General features: G+C 40.4%; 3 protein-coding genes across 4 annotated transcripts; 2 read left to right on the top strand and 1 right to left on the bottom strand.

The window, feature by feature from the left end:
* Positions 1 to 280: 280 nt before the first annotated feature.
* Positions 281 to 11,174, bottom strand: LOC148824189 (pre-mRNA splicing regulator USH1G-like). 2 transcript variants are annotated; one of them, XM_088927202.1, is made up of 4 exons: positions 11,011 to 11,174; positions 5,383 to 5,830; positions 3,881 to 4,680; positions 281 to 1,896 (listed from the first exon to the last, which is right to left on the bottom strand). In XM_088927202.1, exons 1-4 carry the CDS (start codon positions 11,172 to 11,174, stop codon positions 1,893 to 1,895), a joined length of 1,416 nt encoding a protein of 471 aa, XP_088783328.1. In that variant the 3' UTR covers positions 281 to 1,892. The 2 variants fall into 2 exon arrangements, with proteins under 2 accessions (XP_088783328.1, XP_088783327.1); XM_088927201.1 differs by lacking the exon at positions 281 to 1,896 and having other exon boundaries at positions 3,877 to 4,680.
* Positions 11,175 to 15,194: 4,020 nt separating this feature from the next.
* On the top strand, positions 15,195 to 20,014 carry otop2 (otopetrin 2). The gene is made up of 7 exons (XM_088927938.1): positions 15,195 to 15,285; positions 15,395 to 15,790; positions 17,032 to 17,168; positions 17,769 to 17,827; positions 18,164 to 18,291; positions 18,707 to 19,551; positions 19,786 to 20,014. Exons 1-7 carry the CDS (start codon positions 15,195 to 15,197, stop codon positions 19,954 to 19,956), a joined length of 1,827 nt encoding a protein of 608 aa, XP_088784064.1. The 3' UTR covers positions 19,957 to 20,014.
* A 2,739-nt stretch (positions 20,015 to 22,753) lies between these two features.
* Positions 22,754 to 27,604, top strand: LOC148824187 (proton channel OTOP3-like). The gene is made up of 7 exons (XM_088927051.1): positions 22,754 to 23,160; positions 23,777 to 23,913; positions 24,273 to 24,331; positions 24,855 to 25,009; positions 25,524 to 26,218; positions 26,594 to 26,776; positions 27,214 to 27,604. The coding sequence occupies exons 1-7, from the start codon at positions 22,818 to 22,820 to the stop codon at positions 27,382 to 27,384; spliced, it is 1,743 nt and encodes a 580-aa protein (XP_088783177.1). The 5' UTR covers positions 22,754 to 22,817; the 3' UTR covers positions 27,385 to 27,604.
* Positions 27,605 to 27,789: the final 185 nt, after the last annotated feature.

The raw sequence follows: 27,789 nt of genomic DNA, 5'->3' as shown, positions 1-27,789 counted from the left end.
TAAGGCAGGCAGAGGAAGAGAGTGTCTTTACCGCGGTATAAAAGGATCCCATTACCTGGTCAGAAGTTAAGTATATCATTTTACATCCTTTAAAATCTATTACTCCTTTTTTCAGCAACCAAGGAGTCAAAAGGATATGGAACAGAAGGTTCCCAAGACTATCATTCTCTTTGAGCAAAAGGAATTACAGAGCATTAATGCATCAGAGAGCACCAGCAGCGTGACCAGCACCAGCAAAGACAAATCCAAAGGTTATTTTTTATGAAAAGAACAAATTCCATTGAAAAGTTGAATGTTGATTTATTCCAGGCATTTTTTCCAGGAGTTGCTGTATATACAACATCAATAAAGTAAAATGTAAAACATATATTCCACCTACAAATGGAAGACTGTAGACTGCGCAGTGTAATATTACATCTAATAAATTTACAAAATGTACAAATGACAAGGTGATGAATACAGTACAGTTACTTAATGCAAGAGAGAAGAAAACAAAAAAACAAGGATAAAAAAAGGATACATCTAGAGATCATTTTACAGCTTCAGAAAGATTGAAATAAAATGTGTCCAGTCAGAGGACACAAGATATTTACGTTAACAAGTGAATTTTACTGATTATTTATATCAAATTTATCTGAATATTGCCCAAAGGACAAAAATAACAATTCCTGTGCATGCTGGTAAACAATGGACTGATGCATTGACATGTTCAAGGGGAGAAATGAAGCATAACAGTAACAAACACCTGTTAACATATTCCCAGAAATGAACCATTGGAAAAAGAGATTTTGGAGATGACACGTCTGCAGATTGCCTCTCCTATATAAATATGTGCCTGTGCTCTTGATTAGGCACTAACATGAGACCAAAAGGAGATAACAGATTCAATAAACCACCTCTTAATTCAACTGTCATTTGTAGACTAATGAGCTTTTGTATTGTTGTGAGTCTGCAGGTGTTTGTTCTAATTACAGCCTGACAGTAATTACGTAACTGGGCAGCAGGTAGGTACCTAAATATACTGCTACAAGAGGGCACAATGCAATGCTACAAAGCCATGTCTTCTCCCTGGCATTCATCCCCAAACCAGTGATGTATTATTCAGAGGGGAGAGAGAGAGGAAATTGGCAGAAATGTTTGTAATGAAAAAGAGTCCAGTGATCTTCATATTCCAGGCACGTGAATATATTCTGTCTGCATCAGAAGAAAATAAGACTTCAGTGATATTCCAGCTGTAAGGTGAGGAAAAATAATAACTGCATACATTTAAATAAACATACATTCAAAAATAATTAAATTCCCAGTGATACAACTGTCTGGGGCACAGGCACATGGAGGTAAAGGGACGTACCCCACAGGGGCAAATTATCAGGGCTATCTGCTGCTCCTGCAATTAGGACTCATTCTAGATGACAGTTCATAATCATCAGTCAGCGGCCCTGTAGGATGTACTGTAATGCACTGTCACGGTGCAATGCACTTTATTACAACAACATATACTGTTCTCGGTACACTTAACACATTGCACAGTCACAAACATGTGAAAAATGGATTTTCTATGTAAACGTATCATATCTCTCAAAACGTCCATTGATAAACCTTCATGCAAAATGTTTTTGTGCATTGGGACGTTACTCTTCTTCTGCACTTGTAAGCAGTGGTTTTTCTCTTCCAGTTCCCAGAGACCAGTGTGTGCAGAAGCAGAGGGGATCAGCCAGCCAGAAAGGAACAGACCATCTGACGCCTGACCCTGACACCATGGAGTTACTCCTGTGGGTTCCAGTCTCAAAGGATCGATCAGCCAACTCTTGGCAAGACGAGCACACAGGAAGCCTGGTTTGATGTCTTCTGCGTGGTAGCTTTCCACTTCTTCCCATTTGCAGTCTTCTTTGTCATCTGAAATGAAAAAGAATGTTAATATCATTCTATTGCCAACCTCTGAAAGCACAAACAAACTATATAGGATGTCTATCAAGTTAGTAGGACCACCGAGAAGCCACTTCCAATAGAAAACAGCAGCTTTTACACCATCACTGATTTAGAACAGAGAATGTGAAAGGCTTGAGCAGATACACTGTAAGGCCTTTTAATGTGCACTGCTGGGCAGCACGGTTCAGTTCCTGGGATGCTATCTGGGTGGAATATGTTCTCCTAATTTTTGTGAGGGTCTTCCCTGATTGCTCAGGGCTTTCTCCCATACTCCAAGACAGACTTAATGGTTGTTTAACTGGCTTCTGGAAAGTGAGTGTGAGTGTCTGTGTGTGTCCTGTGATGGACTGATAATTCCATCTAGGATCTACCCTGCCTTGTGCCAGCTGCGTGCTGGGACAGGCTCCAACTCCCCAATCACCCTGCACTGGATAAAGAGGCTAAACGATGGATGGATGGGCACTGCTGTTGCCCACTGCAGCTTGTTCCTCACAGCCCCGTTTATATGTGTACCAATCACTCTGTGGGGACACAGTTACAACAATGCACCACTTTGAAAAGACCAACTAGCTTAACAAACGTCTAGTAGAGTTCAATTCAAAAAGGAAAAACCAGTGGCAATCCCAAAGGAGTGTGACGAGAGTGGCCAGAAAAACGGTGACTCCCAAAAATCTTCCCCATGGCCCTTCTCCCACACCTAGAAATCAACAGGGAAAGACACGAGCCCCCTTTCAGAAAGCAAACAAGCTAGCAAAACCATGAAGTGTCTTTGGATGCCTCCCTATTCATTTATCAGGTCCAAATCTGCACCCCACCATACACACTGCGTGGACTGTCGTCACCAGTGATAAAAACTATTAGCTTTCCTTGCCAACACACGCACAAGAATATCACATTTACATTAGGTTCAAAACTAAAACTAAGAGAGTGACTGTGAAATGTAGGCCACTGATGTCATTGTGGGATTCTTGTCAAGTCTTCTACAGAGCAAATTTTAAATTTTCACATGAAATCCTTAATTTCTACAGTATTTTATACAGTAATTCAGCCTTGAAGAAGGAGCAGCTGGTGAAACACCCTGACATGTTTATTAAACACTGTGTGCTGACAGACCTCTTCTACACTCAGCTCATCTTCCATTGAGGTACTTGGCCCACAAGATTCCCTTACCTGTGCTTGTATAACATCAGCTCACAGTAACACAGTGAGCTCGGCTTTTAAAACCTTACTAGGGTTAGAAACAAGCTGTCACATGCTGATTCTTTCCTAACACAAAATCAGCGAGTACTCAAATCTTCTTTGCTTATTTGAAACTTGTTTCTCGTTTCCCATTTTCCGTAAGATTTTGGGAACAGCTATGAATTCAAAGCTGAAATGGATGTCACTTCCAGTAAACTTATATTTCTCCAGTTTCACTTTCTTTTTTGATTGTCAGAAATGGTCATTTACATTTCATTTAACTGTATCCTTTAACTGTAACTGTGAAAGGACAGTTACAGTTCAAGGACAAGTTTAACTGTTCAACACCACCATGACCAGCAGAGGGCAGTGTTTTATGAGTAGGGGCGCACATGTACACTCTAAATCAGTCAGATTTGGCACTTTCATTCCATTCCACTGCAAGTCTTTTCTGCAGCTAGACCTTAATTATCAAAGTGATCATTAGCACCCAGGTTAATTAAGAAATTAAGGATAAACTGAATAATGAATTCATGGGAAGGATTAAAGTACTCTAAAGGTACTGTATGAAACTTAAGTGCCAAATGTGCTCTGAATATTCTGAATTACTATGTGTTGAAAACAATCATCAAAAATTAAAGAACCTCACCTACCAAAAGTCTAAGGCATGTCTGAAATAGGTGTTAGATGAACAAAAGTCCATAGGAAGCCAAAACATAACATTAAATTACATTAAACAGTAAGAAATGTTGCCACGCATTCAGTGACTCACAGCTCTGTGTCCTCAATAAAATCAGGATCATCGATGGTCTCTCTCCGGCGCTTGCAGGACTCTAAGATCTTTTTCCTGGGCCCGAGCGGGATGTTGATACTCTTGAGGTCCTGATCAGAGCACAGCATCAGGGCCTCCAGGTCTATCTTCTCCCTCTTGAAGACGGGGATGAACTCCGACATGCCCTGGGTGGCCAGGAAGGTCTCCAGGGGGCTGGTTTCCGGCTCGTCGTCGTCGTACAGCCCCAGCTCCACGTCGTCCCAGGGCAGCTCCTCCGTGTGGCGCTCCTGCAGGCTGTTGGCACTGCCGATGCTGTCGTTGAGGCTCGGGGAGCGCTGCAGTCGGCTGCGGAGCCGCACATCGCCCATGCGGCCCTCCAGATCGCTGCCGGCCACGCTGGCGTCGTCCCGCCCGATACCGAACAAGCCCCCGCTGACGTAGTTCCGCCGGAACACCATGGTGCCCAGCCCTGGCCGGTTGAAGAGGGAGTCGTGCCCCGAGTCCGTGCTGACCTCGGAGTAGGCGGTGTCCAGGTGCAGCCCTGGGTCACTTATGGCACGCGAGACAGCGTCATCATCACTGGGGAACATGTCCCTGATGTTGCGGCGAGTCCTGTCCTTAGGGCTGGCATAGGTGCCTTGCCTGACGAACATGACGTCACTGCCCAGCTGCACACCGGACAGAGAGCGCACGCTCTTCCGCCCGTCCTCGTAGATCTTGAAGGTGCCGTCCCCCTGCTTCTTCTTCTCCAGCTTCTTCTGGATCTTGGTTTTGCCCTTGGCAGTTGCATGAATGGTGGCCTGGGGGACATCAATGGGATAATTATTTGCCCCCTTACTGCATTAAAAAGGCAATGATTTTGTGTCAATGAAATCAACATGAGAAATAGAACAACATGAGGCGCAAACAAATTTCAGGGCTGAGGCCTACATATGATAATAAAGTTTATTTGGTAAAAGTTTTAAAAGTAGCTTCTCAAAGCACTTTACTGTAAGAAGGGGGGAGGGAGAATCACAAAGTTCACAAGGAAAAGAGATAAAGTCATCACAATTAAAAACAAGATTTTAGAATCCAGTAGAAAATACTAGAACCCCAAGCAGACCTACTGTAACAAAACTCCTGACCCCAAAACGTGAAGTGCAGAACACCTACTCACGAATCGCTATGAAATAATCAATCAACAACCCGCAAGCACGTCAAAGTAAAGAAAAATAAATTAAACTGATATTGTCTCTAACAGATATTCATCTTTTCAAATATCTTTTTAGATTTTACAAAAATTATTATATCTCTAACATAAACGTTAATGCCACTGTAGGCAGGAAGAATAAAGGTACTGAAACTCAAAAGGGGGAATGAATTGCATGTGAATAAAGTTAGGGCATAAAGGAAACCATAACCCATCAGACCCATAAAGTGTTGAACGAGTAGGGGCTGGGGCGTTTATTGATCTGTTCCCTCATTAATGCACTCAGAGGCTCAGCAGAGAGCCAGGCCCGCACCTGGGAGTATGGCATGGAGGTGGGAACCAGGTTGAGGTGCTGCAGCTTCCGGCTCATGGTGCTGCTGGAGTAGCTGGAGAAGCTCATGGCGTCGGACGCGTCCGAAGCCTCCTTGTGGTACTTCTTCTCCATGCGCTGGTGGTGCTTCCTCTGCATCTTCACGCACTCCTTGATCCGCCGCTCGGCCTCGCGGAACGCCCGGTCCTTCAGTTTGCTCACCAGCTTGGGGTTGAGGCTGGTTTGTTTGGCAGCGATGGAGTCCAGGTAGCGCACGCAGTCCATGTGGCTCTTCATGGCGGCCATGTCCAGCGGCGTGTGGTAGTCGTTGTCCAGGCACCACACGTTGGCACCGAACGACACCAGGAAGGACAGGCAGTTTAGGTGCCCGTTGGCCGCCGCCAGGTGGAGAGGCGTGTTCCCCCAGATGTCACACTTGTCCGGATCTCCCCTGTAGTGTTCCCAGAAGAGAACACAGTGAGTTCACAGGATAATCCTCAAAGCTTTTAACTCCATGGCAGCCTTTATATATACCTCTTTCTGCATATACATAAACAATAACTCAATCTGAACCTTTGTTTAAATGAACGAGCAAATTTTATCCTGGAGTGTTTTATTGTTAGGCCCTGCGTGCCACTTCCCTGTCACCAGTGCATGACCCAGGGTCTGCCCCTGCTGCATCATTAGATTACTTTACTACGCTGTGCAGAGTTATGGGTAACATAAATCTACCTTAACATCTCACATTTCAGACTGGACTGATTACATTACTGCCTTTCTCACTGGTGATGCTGTGCGTCATGTGGGCCAGTTCTCACAATAATGTTCCACTGAATCACAGGGAGGTTGACACTGCATGGACATCCATGGATATTTCATTTAAAAAACAATATTAGAGCTTTACAGATCAGGGAAGAACAAGTGAGCAATTAAGCCAGGCAGGGCACTGTGAGGCTTTAACATTGCTGAGTTTAACTTTAGGTCTCTGATGTACTAAAGACTTCACCACCCTTGTATGTTTCTGATCTGAAAAACAAGGGCAAAAACTCCATTTTAAAAAGCATTTGCCAGGACTCCTTACAGCACTAGGTTAGGAGTGCAGAATTGTTGTTATCCAACCTTTTTAATGTAAAGAACATTCTTCTTTTATAAAAAGCAATTTATCCTCCCAAAAATCTTCCTCCTTCTGCATCAACTCCAATTGCAAATTAAATTCCAGAGGTTGCAACATAATATAACAATTAAAACAAAAAATACTCTGTTATCTCTTTATTGCCAATGCACACAAGAAAGGGCACCTTCAAATTCAATGACATTACATTACCCACTAAAAAGCAATGAAAATCAGCATTGTGCTCAGTTAAAGGACAAAGAACTCTTTGTGAACAAAGAAACTGACTCTGAAAGCTGTTCTTCATGTGCGGCACTATGACCACACAACTAAGAAAACAATACAGGGAGCAGCAAACCTGAAGTGTCTTTATGGTCATTCCAAAAGACAGTTTAGATTTAATGATTCAGGGAAACAAATCCCAGGAATTTCCCAGGACAAATGAGATAAGATACAACTGAAGGGGAAAATCTTAGTGTTTCTGGCATCAGTGTGGAGGGAAGGAAAAAAAAGAAATTAAAATCTGGTGAATCATGAGTATAGTTATTCATCCTGCTGGGTCTTTAAGGAACATTTTTTTTTTATTTAAAAAAATCCACCCATCCATTTTCGAAGCACTTTATCCAATATAGGAATCTCTTTTAAAAAACGTCAGGGAGCTCTCAAGACAAGCTGTGTAAAAAATGTTGTCACTCTGTATGACATCACAGTTCTTTTCGCCAAAGTAAGAGTTATTTAAAATTAACAGGGGGAACACTAAACACTGCACAGTGTCACAGAGAAAAAGTTTCATGTAACACAAAATCCAAGAATAAGATTGGCTTTCCTTTTCCAAAAGGAACTGCCCCTTCCCTTTCCGCCCTGATCCTACCCTTCCAGGCCATGTCTTGGACTTGATCAATATTTCATTAGTTGCAGGTGAAATGTCGCAGAGGGGGAAATGAATTATTGATGGCACAAGTTGACAGTTTTAACAGGGAGCAGAGAGGCACGGTGTTGTTAATGCTGACACCAGACCCAGGATTAACACCTCCCTGATTGCACCCTCCTGCTCCTGGACTGATTTGGGTTTCCCATCTGTTAAGGTGGACAGACCAGAATCTAAGATCGTGTCATAGAAGGACTGTTTTCCCAGGGTAATCTCACACTTACAGTACAACCAAGTCAGTCCTATTCAGAAAACCATCCACAGTAAATAAAAAGCTCAATCTATGGTACATGTTAATTTTCTTTCAAAATGATTAAAATATGCATCAAACATCAACAGCCATGATTTCTGCTTTCCACCCTTCACACAATCACTTAATGCTTTATGTTTCTTAAGAACTGATTTCTTAATAGCTGTTTATATCAAAAGCATTTTTAAGAAATACCAAGCCAAGAGGGTAGAAAATGCCTGGATTGATAAACTCCCAATCTGCAACAAGGACAGGGCAGATTTAAAAGTGGAGCAGACTCATATAGGCAAAGCTCATCAATCTGCCATCCTGACCTTTAACTTCCTTCTGAGAAAATGTATTCGGCCTTCCCTCCTGTCTACAACTTAATTGGACAACACTATATACTACCTGCTATAAAACTGCCAACCCAGCGATTAAATCATCACCCCTCTCTCTGTCTGTCTCACGGGTACTGTTTCTGTATCTATAAAAAAAAATCTATAAAGATTTTTTAAAAAGCCTCCATATATCACTAATGCCTAAAGATACCCCAAAATAGAAATATGATTACAAAAACAGTACAACACTGTTCTGTTTTGAAGAGGAACAATATTGGACTTTAAGTGATCCATAAATCACTTAGACCAGGAAGCCAAAAATGTGAAATTGTAAGATGTACTCAAGCTAAGGTCCAGATTAAAACACTAAAAAATGAATTTAAAATTTTAAGCAAAAACCCTTACACTGAAAACAGATGTTGAAAAGATAAAAATGCCATTACCACCTTTTGCTCAGGGACTACATGATTCACTGCTCTTCAGTCTGTGAATACAGTTAATTTTCTGGGAGCCCTTCATAACCTGACAAGTGTCTTAAAAGAGCTGAACAATTTCAACACAAAAAATAAGAAAACAAGCCATATGATATGCAGTACTTCACAAGAATGTACCCATTGGTGAAAACACCTGGTCACATGTTAAACTGTAGCACAGATCTACAAACTTAAATGAAATTATTCTTATTATTTAAGAGCTGCTTACATATTACCAGAAGTAGGCCTCTTGGAAAAACGGACATGAAAAATATCCTAGTTATTCCCTGTCTTGAGATCACTGTACACTTTAATTTTTTTCCTCTAATTAAAAAACACAGTTGCTTGTTGCTTGTGTAAGGTTGGTCTTAGTGCCTTAGTCCTTTCTGTGTGTGATCACCTGAGCATGACCTTTTTCAATCAGCATTTCTCAACACCTGTTCTCAGTTCACTGGGGAAAGTGTCACGGTGCAAGAAACCACTGGCACTCGTGGCAGTTGTTTCAAAGCCTGTTTCATGATGATGCCAGTATAGGTTTTGTTTTAAAACTCAGAACTTTTTTGTTTTAGCTTTCTACTGATTTCTTACACAAAGTGAACTGTGCCCCAATACTGAGGGTGGATTTTTTTATCATTTTATTTTATAAGACCAAAAATTTAAATATCAACATGAGTCACTGCTTAACACAATGGTTTCAGTACATAGTAATTGTTTTTGATGTGCCATTTAGCAAAGCCTAGGGTCAATCAGTCACAGTTTGCATACTTGTAGGTTTGTCAACTAGTGATGTCATCAATTATGGCAAGGTGCATTCTGAGGTCATCAACAGGGGATTATGACTTAATGACACACAAGTAATCTACAAGATGCAGAGAGAAAGCTGGACGTCATTCATATGCTCAGATCTTAAAATTATCAAATGTAATCAAAAATGGCAGAGGGGATACCCTGATTGAGATGATGACCAGGTAAAAAGAATGGTGCATTTTTTTTCTTATGTGTTGGAAATGTACAATATAGGCCAACAAGTAACTTTAAAACAGGAAACAAACTTTTTTTGATCAGTTAAGCAAAGTTTAAAAACTCTGCACAGAGCTAAGATTTACATTCATAATTATCTAAAAAATATTTAGATATACAAATGACCTATTTCACTGCTCAAGATGAAACTGTTCCTCATCTTTAAGAACTGATGAATCATGACTGACCTTTAAACTGACTGTGGCTCCTCAGGACTAAATACGGTTCACCCTGTAACAAGTGATCACAATGACTGATGTAAAGTGTGGACAAAGCATTTGAGTGAACCCCCAGTTTAAGCTGACGAGACATGTTTCAAATGCATTTGCAAGGTGTAGATAAGACAAGTCAGAGGGTTGTTAGAAGACACCATTACATGTTTTATGTATCATGTCAGTCCATGTTCAAAGATTTCCATCTAAGAGAATATAATTTAGACTCTGTAATCTTAGTTGTGGATAGAGATGTTTTTTAAAAAAATCTTTATTTTTTTATCCTTTTTTCAAATTTTCTGGACAAGCAACTTAGAAAATAGGAAACATTTTTATCATTGTTACTACTACTACTACTACTACTAATAATAATAATAATAATATATTCACCTCACGGTTTGCAGTTCTTGTTTATAAGACAATGGGATAGGTGTGGACTGACTGATTCTGCAAAGCAGAAGCCAAGACTCTGCCTCATCTCAGTCGCAACCCTGTGGCGACACCCCCACGATGGGAGAGAGAACCATTCTCCGTGAATAACAACAAACAACAGGCACCCCTCAGATAGCGATCGGCTGTATTCTCCTGTTTCATATTTTCAGTTTCACTGGCACACTGCGGTGTCCGGACCCTTTATGCGCGTTACAACGAGTTGGGCTAATTATGTAAACAGCATCATTCATTACACGACTTTTTTGCACGCCACACAAGTCAGCTTTATTCCAAGGCTCCCGGCTATCCTGAGCCCTTAAAACCTAAACGCTGCAGCACCTCACAGTAACTCCCACAGTCAATCAGTCAATTATAAGACCATTTCAGGTCAGAGGTGATCATATGCACCTGCGCCTGGGGAGAAGCCAATTCACACTTTTTTTTAAAAAAATATACCTTTAATGTAAAAGTAACTAATGAAATCATGCATATATTTGCAAATTCTATTTTGTGCAAGTAAAACAATACGTACACAGAAGAAAGCTTCTGGGTACAACAGATCAGAAAACTAAACCCATATTAGCTTCTTATATTTTAAAGTCCAGCACTCTTCATCTTATTTTATCAGGCAAAAGTAGTTTCACATCATTAAATACGTGTCGTCCTGCAGGAACGATTCTGTTTGAAATTAAATGGCTCTTCGATGTAACACTGCACGAACAATGCAACCAGAACTTGCCAGATGGAAACCTGCATTTTAAAAAACCGAGCGGGTTGCCTTGCACGGTTCTGTTGATTATCCAATTAAATACCTGCGTGCAGTAGTTGCCCCATATGAAACCCTGCAGAAGGACCGCGTTTTGAAACTTTATGCCTCCAACTCACCCTCTTCCCACTATGAGCCGCAGCGCCTCAAGGTTGCCGTGATAGGCGGCCCAGAGAGTGGGTGTCATTCCATCTTCGTCCGGAGCGTTAAGATCCTTCCTGGTGGCCTCTTTCAGTAAGTCCAAATAGCCGTCCCGGGCAGCTCTGTGGTATCTGTCAGTCATGATGCCAACCTGTCGTCTCCACCTTTACATCCAAGCATCGGGTAGCAGGAGCCGGGGGCAGCTAGCCCTCCATGCGGAAGGGGCAATCCGACAGGAGGGTGGGGACAGCGGCTCCGTCTCTTTCTACCCGGGCTAGCTGCTAGAAAGAGCGAAGCCTGTCCGGTTGCTACGGACACCTGAGCTGTTTGCGGAGCGGGGAGTGGTTTAAGGAAAGCATTACCCTTGCAGAGTCCCCTGGGTCCTAACAATACAGACAGCCTCAAAGTATCATAAATGTCAAATGTATAAGGAGTTGAATTTGATCATATTTATTAACTTATTTTTCAAACGCAATGTATAAAATAAAATATTTAAAATATAAAATGTTCGTAGAACTGTTAGTGGTTTTATATATGTATGCATATTTAGCAATTAAAGTAGGAAGGTAATACATTTAAGCACTAATCTGAAATATATAATTGAGATAAACAGGTGGCCAATTTTACATTTTACTAGATGTCACTCTTGTATATGTCTTACACAAGAGCGTCTACTTTTACTGATTTTACATAACTTCAAAATCATGTTTGCACAAAATCATTTAGCACTGATAATTTTGCATCGCAGGCCTTTACTTCCCAAATTATCAACTAAGTGTATTTATAGATACTGGATACTAAATTAAAACTATCGTGTTGTAAAGTTTTATTAGTTTGTTTAAATTCACATTCACAGAAATGAAATAAATAATGAGACATTTTAATATGTCTCTACAAGAGTTTACAGTTGCTCTGAGCAACTTATCCTTCTTTTTTTAGAAGTTTTCTTTATGGCACTCCATAAATAATTTATTATCTGTTTCTCCTTTCAACTGAGACCATTTCTCACAGCTAAAAATAACTTCGTTTGCTATCGCCAGCACTGTGAAAAAAAAAACGGTGTGTGATTTATATTTTATAATAATATTTATAGTACAGTTTCCATGTCTTCTCTGGTGATTGTTAATGCCTGTGAGAGTTACTGGGAAGTTAAATAATTCCAGTGTAGTTCAAACTCGGCATCCAATTACTATGCTGCTGTTCATTTGTCTGTGAAATCATTGATATCGTAAAATCCATATTAATATTCCTTTATTTCTGAAAGTACATGTTTTTACTTTTGTTCAAGCTGCTCAGAATGACTCATGCAGAAATCTGATGTAGGATTTACAATTCAGAAACATGAACATTATCTCTTAAATGAGAATCATTCAGTATGTTTCTGGAAAACAAAGACTTCACAGAGACCTTACTACATGGAATTATATTACTGCTATCAGCAGAACAAGCATACAATAAGCAGAAGAGGCATGGCTATAAGACTGAGCACAACATCTTATACTTTTGGTGTCATCACAGCCGACAAAATGCTGACAAAACATTGAGTAATAATGTAACCTTGGAATCTAGTGACCATTTAGATGACAAAATCAATGCACTTCAACTGTAGCATACTGTATACAAATACACGTTCTGATGTATTTTCATTGGCTTTTCATAAAAAAGTGTCCTGTTTCTCTCTTGAAAGAAAGACCTGCTCAAATAAAAGTATAGAAAAGGCCAAGGTTCATTGTAAGGCATCACAGAGGTCTGACAGAAGTCTGTTGAGAAAAACAGAAACATATTATCAGTTATGGGGGGACGATTTCATAGAGGATCTCATGTTCAGTTCTTCAGTGGGTACAGAGAGTGGGTAGTTTTTGCTTAACTGCATGCTTTTATTATTATATCATTATCCTCATCCTTTAGAATCTAAATAAATTAACATTCTAAAATGGCAATAAGTTCTTGATGAGATATTTGATTTTTTTGCTTGTTGAATTGCAGAAATCTAAATTTATGATGTTCTGTTAAATGTCTTTTTTGGTAAATCAGTGACAGAGCTCTAGGAAAATAACTGACAGTAAATCACTGGGACAGGAGATGGGTATAAAGCTGATGACTGATTCTGGAGTTTTAGCCTAAGAGGAACTCCACTCAACCCATCAGGTAAGGTCAGCCGCACACTTCCTTGACTGGTGAATTCTGTTTCTGAATTTTGCTTTCTCTTCTTTTATGGGCTAATATTCCACTGATTTTGTTGTCAGAAACAAACACTGACCAATGCAAAATACTGTTGAAAAAGGGCTGACCAGAAATCTGCAGCCTATATTCAACCCTGCTCCTGAGGTCATTGAATGAGGTCTTCAATGACTGATGAAAGATCATGTTTATCTTGTCGGATTAAGGCCATTATTTTGTTCAGCAAAGCAATTGGATTGAAAAGCAGAAGACTTTATTGTTCTCTGGAGCCAGATTTAGAGAGTCCTGCTGGGTAGCATGTGTTTGTTTTTTCCTTGCTACACTGACCACATGAGCAACTACTCATTTGCTAATGTGAGTGTATTCGTATATACTGGCCAGATGGAAAAGAATAATCAAATTCTAATAGTTCAACAGAAAGTTACAGCAGACCAAAGAAAAACAGAGTGAGCCTTGCGGGGTGTTTGTTTGGCAGCCCAGCCTTTATCTTAAATATATACACTTTTTTATTCTCTCACGTCGGCTGGCAAAAATAAAAGCTCAAAAAAGAGTGCATTTACCTTGAGCTGTGTTATCACCTCTTGTTAAAGGAAGCAGGTCAGATAGCAGGGCTCCAGATTAAGCAAGGGCTGTTTGGGTGTAACACTTTCATTCATATTTTAATTTACCCATTTCTACGTATATATCAGTCAACGTTACTTCCTCCAAAAGTTCTGAAAAGGTAAATAGTGCCATATGGTTCGCAAATATGACGGTACCTCGCATCTGAGACAACTCACAGAGCTGCTATGTGTTTCTTTTCCTCGAGGACTAATTGGCTAATGGAGGTTTGTAATGCATTACAAAATGCAGATTTTCTTTCTTTTAAGGTAGAAGTCACTGTGTCAGCTGATATTGCTAACCCTAGAACAAGATTTACCAAACCTTTAGCATATCTGCTTGAATGAGAACATGCTGCGGTATTTGTTTTTAGGCTGACACCTTTCTTCGCTTAGGACTGTTGTGTGTATGTTTCTTCCTTATCCTGCAACGATTCTGTGTTGGGTACTCATAGAAGACATTTTAATATTTTCATTTGACTTCAACATGAGTGACTCTGGCCCTTCATGTTGAAATAACTTGCTGCTGACGTCTTCTCTTGGCCATATTCTATTTTAAATTGCGATTCCTTCTAGAATCTAAGGTCTGTCTACAAACGTGAGTTAGACGTCCTGCTGCCCCAGGTCTGTAGATTGCTATACTTCTGTGGGTTTGAGCCGCCTCCATCACCTGCTTTTAAAATGTTGTTTTTTTTCAAACAGTGATTTATGTGTTTTTTTTCCATTTGTAATTTGTTCATGATTTTGGTATTGACTTTTGGAAGTGTTCTAGAAATTAAAGGGTGTTGCTGTTGCTTATTCAATTCTTGCCCATTCAATTTGCTAAAGCTGCTTTGCAAATATTTGAATCAAATAAAATTATATTTGAATTTTGACTCATTCAATACGCCGTTATTATTCATTGAATTTTTACCTAGTACATTTACAGATTTATGTTTAATTAAATATTATTTATTTAATCTTTGGTGATCTAGAAACTGTTCTCTAAGCTTTGTGGATCTCTTAATATAAAAATGTCAATCGAAACAATTATAGATATTTTCTCATGCACTGACATGATATCTAATAAAAAGCAGATGTGACTGTTAACTACTCATATGCAGTTATGCTTCTAAAAAGAAAACAAAATAGAATCAGTCCTTTTTTTGGTTGTTAGTTCTGTGAAAAGAAAATTGCATTAGAGATGATTTATAAATCATATACTGAACATATGTTTCACATAGCATTACTCTTAAATGGAATTATGGAAACACTTTGGGCACATGGTAAATTTATTTAGAATCAGCAGGACACTAAAATTCCAGCACGAGATAGGAAATGTTTGGAATGAGGAAGAGAAGTGAGCAGTCCTTAACTGTTAGCAAGCAAATGCATCACAGCAGATGAGGCTTGTGCGCTCATCCCCAGCTTCACTTGTTACAATGCCCCATCTTCAGAAAAATGCCAGCTACCAGCTGCTCTGGAAGAAAAACAGTAAGTTAACTCAGAAGAAGGTAATAACTGAAGGATTTGGCTGTCTCACTTCAGGTAGTGGGCAGCCTGATTGTGACAGCATGCTGACACCATTTCTTCTTCCCCACAGACGTCTGCCAGAAGATGGAGGCAGAATTGAATGAAGGCTGCCCATGTCCTAACACTATGGTGGCTGTGAAGAGGGACGAGGCAGTGGTGGGGGATCCTCTGAGGTCGTCCAGCCTGCCAGAGAACCCCAGCAGTAGCCCCCCAAGAGAGAAAGGCCGGAACCGTGGAAGGCTGATCTCGTGCCTCATAACAGTCAACATCTTGTTCCTGGGCTGCGCGCTGGTCAGTGGGGGAGCCTTTAACGAGGTGGCCATCACACAGATCGATGTCCAGATCTACCTGACAGTTCTCCTCCTCCTGAACACTAGCTGGATGATCTTCTATGTGGCATACACCTCACAGGTGGACAGTGCCATACTCTACAAGGACAGCCACGCTGGACCCATTTGGCTAAGAGGTGAGCATCTCTTTGCTTTTGGGGTGCAGTTTGTTCTCTGAGGCTCAGTTCTGCTTTAGGGCGGTTGGTAAAATCGTAAGACTCAACTGACTGGTTATAAGAAAAGTACATCCGTTCAGAACTGTATCGCCAGGAAATCAGATTAATTCATTACACTACTGTGAAGATACAATGTAGTCCTTGTATATTATCAATAATAAATCCATTTTAAAACAGCACTTGAACGTGAAAGGTTTACAAAATGCAATATTTTCTTAGCCAATCTCTTTGAGCTTTGAAGTGATGCCAAAAAATGTACTGTAACGGGTAATTTGGGACGAATAAGGATGCAAAGGAATTTGGGTTTGGTTATTCTGGATAATGGGATCACAGGCAGGATTACAAAGTGAGTGAAAGGCTGCAACAGTCAGGGTGGTAGTTCCAGTGCAGACAACATACAGATTTTAAATTCTTCATAACAAGAAGAATGATTGAACTGGTCAATGGAGAGCTCTCAAAATCCACTAGAGTTCTTTTCATCGATGAGCCAGAGTTGAGAAATATACAGTAGCCAGATTAGGGAGTTATGCATTGTCAGTGCATCTACATTGATTCAAACAGTAGATGTATCATCTTTTACACCATATTTTTATGTTTTAAACGTAACATTCAGGAGTAAAGAAAATATGTACAAATTTATTTGCTATCTTGCATCTACATGAGTATGTTGTTTGGATGTGTATTTTTTAGTAAGTACTGTATATATTCAATAAATGTGATAACTACAGTATATTATTTGAATTATATACTCTATATAGTGTTTTGCTGATGTTTAGTAAAATCATGAATATGAGTTATGAGTTCAGAATTATATGTGCGTGAATACAACATTTTTCCAGTTTGAAAATATAATTATCAAAACATGATAACATGGGTTTTCTTGTTAAAAATTATTTGCTCTTTGCATTTAAAATACTTTCTGGGGATAAAAGAAGTCTTAGTGTTCACTATATGAATATAAAGACCTGAAGGAGAAAAAAGTAAATGCTGTCAATGTTATGCAAAACATACTGATGTATATAGCAACCTAATGGGAGTGTCTCCAACAATAGCTTAATTCTTCTAAAAACTGTTGCAATGGTTTTGCTTTGTAGTGAGAATGATCTTTCTCAAGGCTGTTGGGGGAGTAAATAATAGCTAATCCCCCATTGATTAGCCTGAAGACAAATAAAACTGACAGGGCAGTTTTTCTTGTATTTCAGGAGGTTTGGTGCTTTTTGGAGTGTGCAGCTTAATAATGGATATCTTCAAAATTGCCAACTACATTGGGTACATGCACTGTGACTCGGCGGTGAAAGTTGTATTCCCTGTGGTGCAGGCTGTGTTCATACTTATGCAGGTAAAAGTCACAAGGATTACCTGAGCCATCGCAATAAATGATGTGGAAATAAATGATGTGAGAAATTTCTAATTTAGGATGGTTCACTAGTTACAAACAATTCACCCTATTAATGTTACAGTAAAGACATTTTTTTCTCTACTCACCATAATTAATCAGCAATACTTTAAAGCAATAATTTTAGATTTAGTGTCTGTATGTGTGTGATTATATGACAGACAGTGGAAGTTACTCTATATACTGTATATCCAGTTAAAAATGGATATCCTGGGACCTCTAGAGTAGCTCCAAAAGTGAAGGTACTCGCCAAGCATGAGCTGAGCTCTTTGATCAAGGGTTTGAGGCTCGATGAAATCACTAGCCAGCTGTGGCTAGTAATTGGTTGTGGGATTTTTTGGCCAGGGCTCGATCATCTCTCAGTGACACAGCGACCCCTCCTGGGCACTTGTGGGCATGAGGAGCTCTGGTTGAGGCCCCTCTTCTTCAGTAGGGTGCTGCCTCGCCTATGATGTGGCTCGGCCTGCTCTTCCTCATTCTCTTCGAAATGCATGATAATCTTGCCGGGTGTGCTGTTAACTGCCACACTCCTTCATGTTGCAGACTTACTTTCTGTGGGTTCATGCTAAAGACTGTGTTCAGATCCAGCGCAACATAACTAGGTAAGTGGGTACATTGATGAGAGTTCCTTTCACATGCTCATGTTCAGGATCTATATAAGATTATGTTATAAATTATTTTTCAGATTCACTTGTTTTGACTTTTAATACAGTTGAGTCATCACATGGTGTCCGCCTCTCATCCCTGGCTAACACCAGCAGGCCAAAAGGAAGCTGCTATGACCTTGTTTTAGTTTTTTTGTGAGTGTAGACTTGGTAATGTACAAAGGACATCATTTCTAGTCAATCACCCCAGCTAAAAAGGGACACATGAAATAAAATGCTATGCAGTTTTTGTTACGCAATGTTCACCCTTGCTTTTGGGCTATTTTCTTGCAGATGTGGGCTGATGTTGACCCTGGCCTGCAATCTCATGGTCTGGATGGCAGCTGTCACAGATGAGTCTCTCCATCAGACTGGGCATAAGGATTCCAGTACAAGAATCTCCAACGTTTCCAAAATGAAAGGTTTGGATTTAAAGGGGCCACTGAAGTTTTAATCATACTGTACCTCATTGTTAATGCAATCTCACGGGATGCCATTTGATCCTTGGGCTGTAAAGGGCTTTACATCTTGGCCGAATCGATTCCCAAGAGGAGAATAAAAACAGCTTGGGAAAAGACAAAAGCAGACTATATCCACCTATATTCCTGCAGCAGTAATTAAAAGTCTTAAATAGAAAAGCCCGGATTTATTTTACACAATTGTTTACTCTCTTAAATAAAGATTTATTGCTTTTTTGGTACCTGATGTAAACATGTTGTGTGATACATTGTGATGCGAAGCAATGCTTTAAAACAAAGTTCTAGTGTAATTATTGTAATATAGTAGAAAGGGGTGAGGAAAGTATAACATCTTTCTTATTATGCTCTGTCGTTTCAGCTGCCAACCCGAGTGTTAACTGTCAGTGCAGCTATGAGAGCTGCCCCATCTTAGAAAAAGGCTACTACTATCTATACCCCTTTAATATAGAGTACAGCCTCTTTGCTTCGGCCATGGCTTATGTCATGTGGAAAAACGTTGGCCGCCAGATAGACGAGCACAGCAGCCATCACCACGTCAGCTTTCACATCCGGGGGATACTGGCGGGGCCAGTTCTGGGAATCATCGTTGTAGTGACCGGACTCGCTGTCTTCGTGGTCTATGATGTAGAAGTGAATTCCCCAGACACAAAGGACTTAGCCCTGTTGATGTACTATGTGATGAACATCGTAGGCCTCATCTTGATGTCAGCTGCCTCCTTGGCTGGCTCCATCATCTACCGGTACGAGAAGAGGGACCACGTTTCGAACAAGAATCCCACTCGGAGCTTGGACATCGCTCTTCTCCTGGGGGCCTCCATGGGCCAGTTCACCATCTGCTATTTCACCATTGTGGCAGTGGTGGCAAAGAAGTCTACAGAGTATCTCTTCGTGCTGGACCTCGTCTGTGCCATCATCATCGTCGTCGAGCTCTGCCTGCAGAACCTCTTCATCATTGAGGGGCTCCACAGGCAACCTTTCAACGAGGAGTCAGCTGTGGGAGGCACGGTCTTCATCAACGACAATGCCTTCCGTCAGGGAGGCTGTGAAGGAGCACGGCCTGCAGAAAATGGCTTGGAGCTGAGCCACAGCCCTGTCCACACCATGCACAGCATGCCCAGTACACTACCATCTCAGAGCTCTAAGTACTGGAGGAGGCGGGCCCTCAAGGAGATCTCTTCCTTCCTGCTTCTCTGCAACATCATTGTGAGTGAAACATTTTCTATCTTTCTTATCGGCAGTGCTGCAGACATTTGCTAGCATACCCAGGCCATGCCTGCAAAATTGCAGTCCTTACAGTTCTGCTTATTTATGTGTCTGACTTAGCTTAAATCAGTTGTCCAGATATTCTTGCCTGTGTGTCCCAAACTTAGTTTTATCTTTTGGTCTGTATCTCCATCCAGTTATTGAACAGTCTCTTTCACTCCTTTCCTTCAACAGTTCTGGGTTATGCCAGCATTTGGTGCTCGACCCCAGTTCGACAATAAGCTCGGAATAGAATTCTACAAGCTCTCCATGTGGACCGCCATTGTCAATATTGGACTTCCCTTTGGCATCTTCTATCGAATGCACTCAGTAGCCAGCCTCTTTGAGGTCTTTCTCACTTCCTAAATATTCCTTAGGGAATTTCTCCATCTTCAAGGAAATGCTGCATCAAAGTCAGATCCAATTCCTACAATCGAATGGGGGAAAAGACTCCATTTGTGCGGTTTAGAAACATACATTTTCTGATATATTTTATCAAGTGTTATATTGCATCTGACTTTTGAAAAAATTGCACAATTGACTTTAATGAACTGTAGTAATGCAAATGACAAGGAGGAAAAAAATGAATACTCCTGGTCTCATTGATCACAGAGTTTATGATGCAGAGGAAGGTATTGATGCAATGGCATGTTAACAAGCTTTTAGAGAAAGGACACGTTGAACTCCAAGAACTATAACTCCTCTGCCACTGTGAATGAAAACAATGATTTTGAGGGGCTATAGTAGTGAAGACTAGTGGCTTAACTCATCCATTCTGTTAGGTTCAATTCTTACTGGAATTTTCAGTCCCTAATACGGAAAGTTACCTCTGTCCTAGTCTGTGACGGGAAGGCATTGATCTTGTATGGCCTGGATTCTCAAGCACCTCATAGATTCTATAATTTTGAAACGGATTATTATTTGTGAAGAAGATTATTTATCAATGGCTAATTATTTGAAAAGTCCTAGGTTATGTTAAATCTACAGTATCCGCTTGAAGCAGTAGAAGTTATGTTGTATTGTGTCTTACACAGTTAATTCAGTGAATAAAGACAACATTTGTAATTGGCGGAATTAGATCAGGAGCTCGAGAGTGGAAGATAAGGGTGTTATCTTAAGGGTGTACAGACACTGAAGAATTGGGAGTGTGCAATAATAAATCATATTACAATTTTAACTTGAACAAAAGTTTAAAAAGTGAAAAATAAACAAAACTAAGCACAGCACTCCCGATTACTTATTGCACATGCCAAACTGCCTGAGCACACTTGTAGTTTCTATTGACTGGTGAAGCTCAATGTTTTGGCCATACACTATGAAGCATTGTGATTTTGAAACTGTATTTTTCAAATAACTCAGGATCAAACAGTTTTTACAAAAAGTCATTTTGTTTTTTTCTTTGTGTGGGGCTATGAACCTACTGTAACAGTGGAAGACAGAAAATCAATTTCTATTGATAAACAATTATCAAATTTGCATTTACAATGTGCATTTAAATAATGCTGTTTCTAAGAAATGCATTTTGTGTATGTTTATACGATCTTGTTTGTATTTTAATCAATCATCTGTTGAACTGTGCTTAAAATATTTTTTATGACAAAGAACTTGTATGGAAATGTTTGTCTTACTCTTCCACATAATTTTTAAAGATGTTTAAAGAGTGGCAAATTAATTTTTGCAGCTTTTTACTTTAAACCTTTTTACTTTATACTTGTGGTAAATTAATTATGTGTGTAATAAATATGTAAAATAAATACACATTATCAGTATTAATATATTTGAGTGATGTGTAATACTCTTGTAAGGGTGAAAGGTAAGTGACTTATCAGTACTAGTTAATATATTGAATATATTTGATGTGTGTTAATTAAAGGACAGTGCAGTAACTACAGTGTTACCTCCTAAACTACCTTTCTGTTCTACATAAACTGAGTAAAAAAAATACAAAGAAAGGAATTGTTAAATATACATCATGCCATTTCTTGGTACTGTGACTGTTTGCCTTCCTTGTTAATTATTACAGTAAATCCCAGTAAACAGAATCCCAGTAAATCCCAGTTAATAGAAGGAAATTACTAGTTTAATGTAAAATAAGAAGTAGTTAGAGTAAAAACTATACCACTCCCATTGTTTCATGTACATATGGACTTAAGTTCAGAGGATTAAATTTAAGTGTTAGTTTATGTTAAAAAATATTTGAGAATTGAGAAGGCACTTAGAGAAACTATGACTAATAAGTCTGGTTGACTGAACTTTTATTTAGCCTTAGCAAGAAAAAATAAAAAAAAATTGGAACAATGATCACTCAGCTCAATAAGATAATTGTATATCAGCACTTGGCTCTGAGACAGTTATCCTTACCTGTTGAAGTTGCTTTTCAGACTGCTTTGAAGTGGTAGCCTAACAGCCTAACAACAATAACCATAATTCCATATGTGCACACAGTACAATCAGACAGTAGTAACGGTTTAAATCGGGTTGGATCTGGACGGGCCTGGTGCTTACAGGGATAGGGGGGAGGGTACAGGAGAAGGTGGACCTCTAGTTGTTGGGGAGAATTAATGGGAGGATGTCCTGACTTAAACCTTTTGTAGAACAAACCAGTTAGATTTCAACACTGCAGCACATGAAAACTGAGCTCATATGAGAGTTCTGTCAGTGAGTGACTACACCTTAATTATCTCATTTATCTCCCACTTCTACACAGACAGCTTAAGATCCAAGGTTAGATGCTTCTTTTATTTTAATTCAGTGCTACAGTATAAGACCATGAATTGTTAGAAAAACTGGAATATTCAAAAAGAGTAACGCATTGGATTTATGCACATACTGTATAAATGAGTACTCAGTATACAGAACACCAACGGTCATATTTGACTTTCTGAACTAGCAATACGAAATTAAAACATATACTGTTACTAATCTGCAGACATTGCCGGGCATTTTTAAATGGCTGCCAGACACCGGCTCCAGTTTTCCACCTGGTGCTAAAGGTTTTCGTAGTTCTTGGGGTAAATAAACAAGGTCACACCCACTGCAGCAGGGTGTTTGAGCACCAGCTCGAGACAGCTCCCGAGAATGACTATAAAAAAAAAACAAACGTCTGGTGACGTTGATCCTCCCAACCCGAGACTTATCACACCCTTCACAGAAACTCTAAAGGTTGACAAGCCCTCCTGTCTGAGTGCCTGGAAGTGAGGCAGGAGCGTGTGGAGGGTGAGAGGAGAATGTCTGGGGTGCAGAGGTGGACCAAGGAGCCTGACAGTCCTGGCCTCGGGCTCCCCTTGGGGGAGGCAGGAGAGGAGATGGACCCTGTGCTGATATGGGCACCCAGTGGGAGGAGGCTGGTCTCCGGGCTGCTGGCTTTAAACCTGGTGCTCCTGGGGGCTGCTCTGCTGACAGCAGAGGTCTTTAACCCAGAAGGTTTGAAGCACCAGGAGCCCAGGTTGTTCATTCTTGTATTAATGGCTCTCAGTCTGGCATGGATGCTGTGGTACCTGCTTTGGGCCAGGAGACAGCCTGGGATTTCTCCCCACAGAGATCACCACGCTGGAGGGATCTGTGTGACAGGTACTGTAACGGCCCTCTCCTGATGCTCCTTTCTTTTTCACCTGAGAAAACTAGTGTGCTGTTGAAGCTAATCTCATATTGAACAGGGAATTCAAGGTGAAGACACTACACTGAAGCATAACGAAGATCTAGAATAAATTTAGAAAAAGTGAAGTTAGAATACAATTCCATTTAAAAGAATGTAATGTAAGCAGTTTGTAGTTTCTGAGTTTGGATCTTTGCTCAAACAATTTTGGGGATAATTTCTCCATGAGATAGATTTGATATAGACAGATAATGGCTCAATTATGTGAGACAACAGATTTGTACTGAAAAAGCTTTAGGGTTTTATTGATTTGGAATATTTATTTCTGCAGCCAGAAAACTATTCCTAACTTAAAATATCTCAATAGCATTTTAGTTTTATTGCTTCAATAAATTATTAAGAAATTATTAACTGAAATGCCTCACCTTGCACAAAGTCCTTTATGACGACAAAGGTTCTATTTACTCTAAAAAAAAAAGAAAATCTGTTACTTATAAGCTCCTTAGATATCTCCTGTTCAGAAGCTTGAGTTAGAGAATGGATTGAAAGGCTTGCCTTGTCCTCATCATGAGCTCCTCTGTTGTACGGCAGTGGTCCTCATGGTGTTCTCAGCCTGCAGTCTCCTGCTCCACGTGTTCAAGATGGGTTATTACATCATTATGGCAGAGTGCAAGCCTGCAGCTAAGGTTCTGCTACCTTTCTTTGAGGCTCCTTTCCTTGGACTGCAGGTACAGCACACTCTCACTGCTGTGAAGCTCTGTATAGGTATAGGTATATCACAATGCTTGCAGTGCCTGGTATACCTAAATGAAACCAATGCATCCTTTTCAGTATTTCCACCACAACATTTGCAATAATGCAATTGTATTGAAGTGTCTGTATGCTTCTGGTTGTCAGAAATGATCAAAAATCCATGTGACTGTATGGGCAGGACTATAGTATATATAGTTCTTCAGTAAATGTTTGTTTCTGCTTCTCTCTATTCATTTATGCAGTATATTCTCAATATCGCTAAGCCTATAAAGTTAACTATATTGAACCGCAAGGAAATTGGCTGAAGATCTTTTATATTTCTGTTTGGGTCTAGACATACTTACTGTGGGGCCACTCCAGGGACTGCATCCATAAGCACAAGATCCTCACCAGGTGACTCTATTGACCTCTCCACAAGAAGGCAATTAGGTTTCAAGTCATAAGCCTTTCCCCATGTGTTTTAACACAGTTCAGCCTTTGCTTTTTCTTTTCATTTCTACTTGCTCTATCTAAATTGTTTTGTTTAAAATCGTTGATAGACTGGGAGCGCCACATGTCGCACATCTTTTTTTGTTGCTTTTGAGTCTATCACAAGGACTGTAGCGATACATTCTTTTAGAACTAAGAAGACCAGAGCATGTTTTTCTTTACTAGAATTAAACCTTTAAAAAGTAGATGTGAAAGTTCAGAATGAATTTAGTATTGGCTCTTTTCTATTTTTATTGATCAGAATTCATACTCTTCATTAAAACAAATTTAGAGAAAAACAAAGAATCTTTTTTGAAAGGTTTACCAGTGAAATTGACTGTCCCAAAGGGATGAAAAGAATTCTTGCTTCAAAACGTCCTGTTTGCTCCTGGTGAAGCCTGTGACAGGAAGTGTGAAGATATCTGAGGAATTGTGGTTTGTTGCAAAGGTCTGGGTTAGTGCTGACTCTCACTACTGACCTCCTGCTGTGGCTGAGCGCAGTGACTGAGGACACTGTACACCTAGAGATTGAGCTGGAGAAGGAGGAGAGAGCTGTCTTCCCACATGCATCCCTACCAGGCAGCTTTGATGACTCCAATATAGGTACTGTTTCCAATGAATCTTCATAGTTCTGTTATAACCTGCATAGAATCTCTGAATCCATTGCGTTATCCACCATCCACTAAAATATGCCTTTATTTCTTATGCATAAGCCTCCCTCATGTCACACTACAAGCATATTACAAGCTCTTCCATAAATAATCACACAACAAGCACTAGTACACCCCTTTCCTTTGCTCAACCATACTGGAAGCTCTGCTTGATTGTATAATCCTGATAGTATAATTGCATCAGGTGTTTTAACGTACTGTAGGCATACTGTAAGTGCAATGGAATCCCATTTTAAAACTGGTTATCACAGGCACATTTACTATATCTGTGATACATTAAGTGAAATGAATTTAGGAAAAACTTACCTATTCCATCTGCGAGCTACTATTTATTCAGAGATATTTAGAACTATTGTGCAGTGCTATACTAAAATCTTGGAATAATTCTTAACAACTGTATTTTGTTTCATAGCTTGTTGTTGTGAAAGATTTTGGTTTAATTTCAGGAATGCGCAATGTCTCCCAGTGTCACTGTGGAGCACACGCAGGGTGCCGCATTTTTCGAAAGGGCTACGAGGTGCTCTACCCCTTCAACATTGAGTACTACCTGATGGCTGCCTGCCTGTTGTACATCATGTGGAAGAACGTGGGCAGACAGATGGAGCCCCACTCTCACCCGGAGCATGCCCAGAAGGTGACGCTCCGAGTGGTGTACCACGGGGGAGTACTGTTTGGGCCTTTAGTGGGGGCTGTGGTCTTGCTGGTGGGAATTGCAATCTTCATCATGTACCAGGTGTGGGTGAGCTCAGCACATGGGCGCTTCACCGCCTTCGTGCTCTTTTATTCCTACCACCTGGCCGTCATCCCTGTGATGTCCTTCTGCTCCCTGGCCGGTATGATCATTCACAAGATAGAGGCGAGAGCACAGGACATGGGCCACAATCCCACCCGCAGTCTGGATGTGATCCTCTTACTGGGGGCAGCGCTGGGCCAGCTGTCCATCTGCTACTTCTCCGTGGTGGCGGCCTGGGGTATGGGCCCCAGTGGAATCCTGGGAGGTCTAGACCTGTCCTACTCCTTGCTCAGCCTGTTAGAGCTGATCCTGCAGAACATCTTCATCATCGAAGGGCTCCATCGGCACCCCGACATCACTCGGAGACAACCCCGGCGGAAAGTTAGGGAGTTTAACTCATTTTTTAAGGTACCTTGCACTTCTCTTTTAAAAAAACATCTAATTGGTTGTCAGATTCCACAAAAATTGAGTCACTCTGTTACTATTAATTGCAACATTGATAACACCTCCTAAATTCATTTAGAATACCATTTAACAATCTAATAACCACAGAATGGGCAACTCTGTTTCTCTAGGTTTCTCGTATCAACAAAAGCTGATTCTGCCCAATCAAGGATTAATGCAGATTTTCTTGGATGTAACCCTTGCCAAGACTGTGAGACCAAACTTTTTTCCAGCCTGTCCGCTGAAAATAATTAAGAAAAAACGAGTTTGCTAGTTGCTTGAAGTTGGCAAAAATGCCTTGCCTGAAAGTCTGAAATTTTCCATCTTTATCCTGTGTAGAAAGGAATTAAACCAAAAGACACTACTGAAGAAGTTACAGACCCGCCTGTACCACTGGTGGAAAAAAGTGAAGTGAGGACAGCAACAGTAGCCCCCGTCGAGAAAGAGCCTCACAGCAGGAATCACTGGAGCAGGAGAGTGCTGCAGGAGATCTGTGCATTCCTCATACTGGCCAATATCATGGTGGGTGCTTCATGAGGGGTGATCTTACTGTGAAAAGGATTCTTATCAGCGTTAAGATGAAGTAACATGGCATTCAACAATGCCTCTATAATTGGTTATTGTTCTTGCTTTACGGTTTTAACACCACATTCTTTTCGTTCAAAGTTTTTTTTTCTCATGACCTCACCTACAAAGGAGTGGCAGATTAAACAGTCTCTTCTATACAGTGGTGTTACTGTGATGATAAAATGATGAAATATCTTCTATTCCTAACTTCTAAGGCATTTGTGGGTCCTCTGGTATATAAACATGGAAGATATTATAGCTAGCGTATCACATGAGAAGCCAAAGGATCTTGCCTTTTCTATAGTACATATCTTGATTTCACCAGCATGAGAATCGTGTCTCGGGCAGAGAGCCGTTGAACCCTTGCCTTAACATCTGTACTTGTCTTGCAGCTGTGGGTGATTCCTGCCTTCGGAGCGCACCCCCAGTTTGAGAACGGCCTTGGGAAGCAGTTCTTTGGGTTCTATGCCTGGTTCGTGATTGTGAACCTGGGGCAACCTCTGGGGGTCTTCTACAGGATGCACTCTGTGGGGGCTCTGCTGGAGGTCCTTGTCACTGCCTAGGCCTAGGTGGAAAGAGCAAGTCTCTCTTCAAGATGGCTGCCCAGGGGATTTGCAGAGTTAAGCACTATCTGAACGCTAGTCGGTTTCCACTAAGTTGTTTTTTCATCCGAGAGTAACTCCTTCAGGAACACTATTTCACTTCATTTGATTTTATCTGTAGCAGTCAGGGCAGAATTACCCATTCAAGTGTCAAAGCTATCAATAAACATGGTCTGAAAAATAATTTGTGTAGAGTCTTGTAGTCCAATTTCTAATGTTTGTGTTCGCTTTTAGTAGAATTAAAGGCAGTAAGTTTGGGAAAAAAAACCACTAAAAGTTCAAGTCACAAACCTGAGTACTGTAGATAAATATTTTTGAAAAAAATATTTGTTACTGATGACATAAGAGAGTGTGAAATATTATTTG

The sequence above is a fragment of the Atractosteus spatula genome, chromosome 11 (genome assembly GCF_055471065.1).
Source record: "Atractosteus spatula isolate fAtrSpa1 chromosome 11, fAtrSpa1.hap1, whole genome shotgun sequence".
In the NCBI taxonomy this organism is placed as follows: Eukaryota; Metazoa; Chordata; class Actinopteri; order Semionotiformes; family Lepisosteidae; genus Atractosteus; species Atractosteus spatula.
This window is presented reverse-complemented; position numbering and strand designations above follow the sequence as displayed.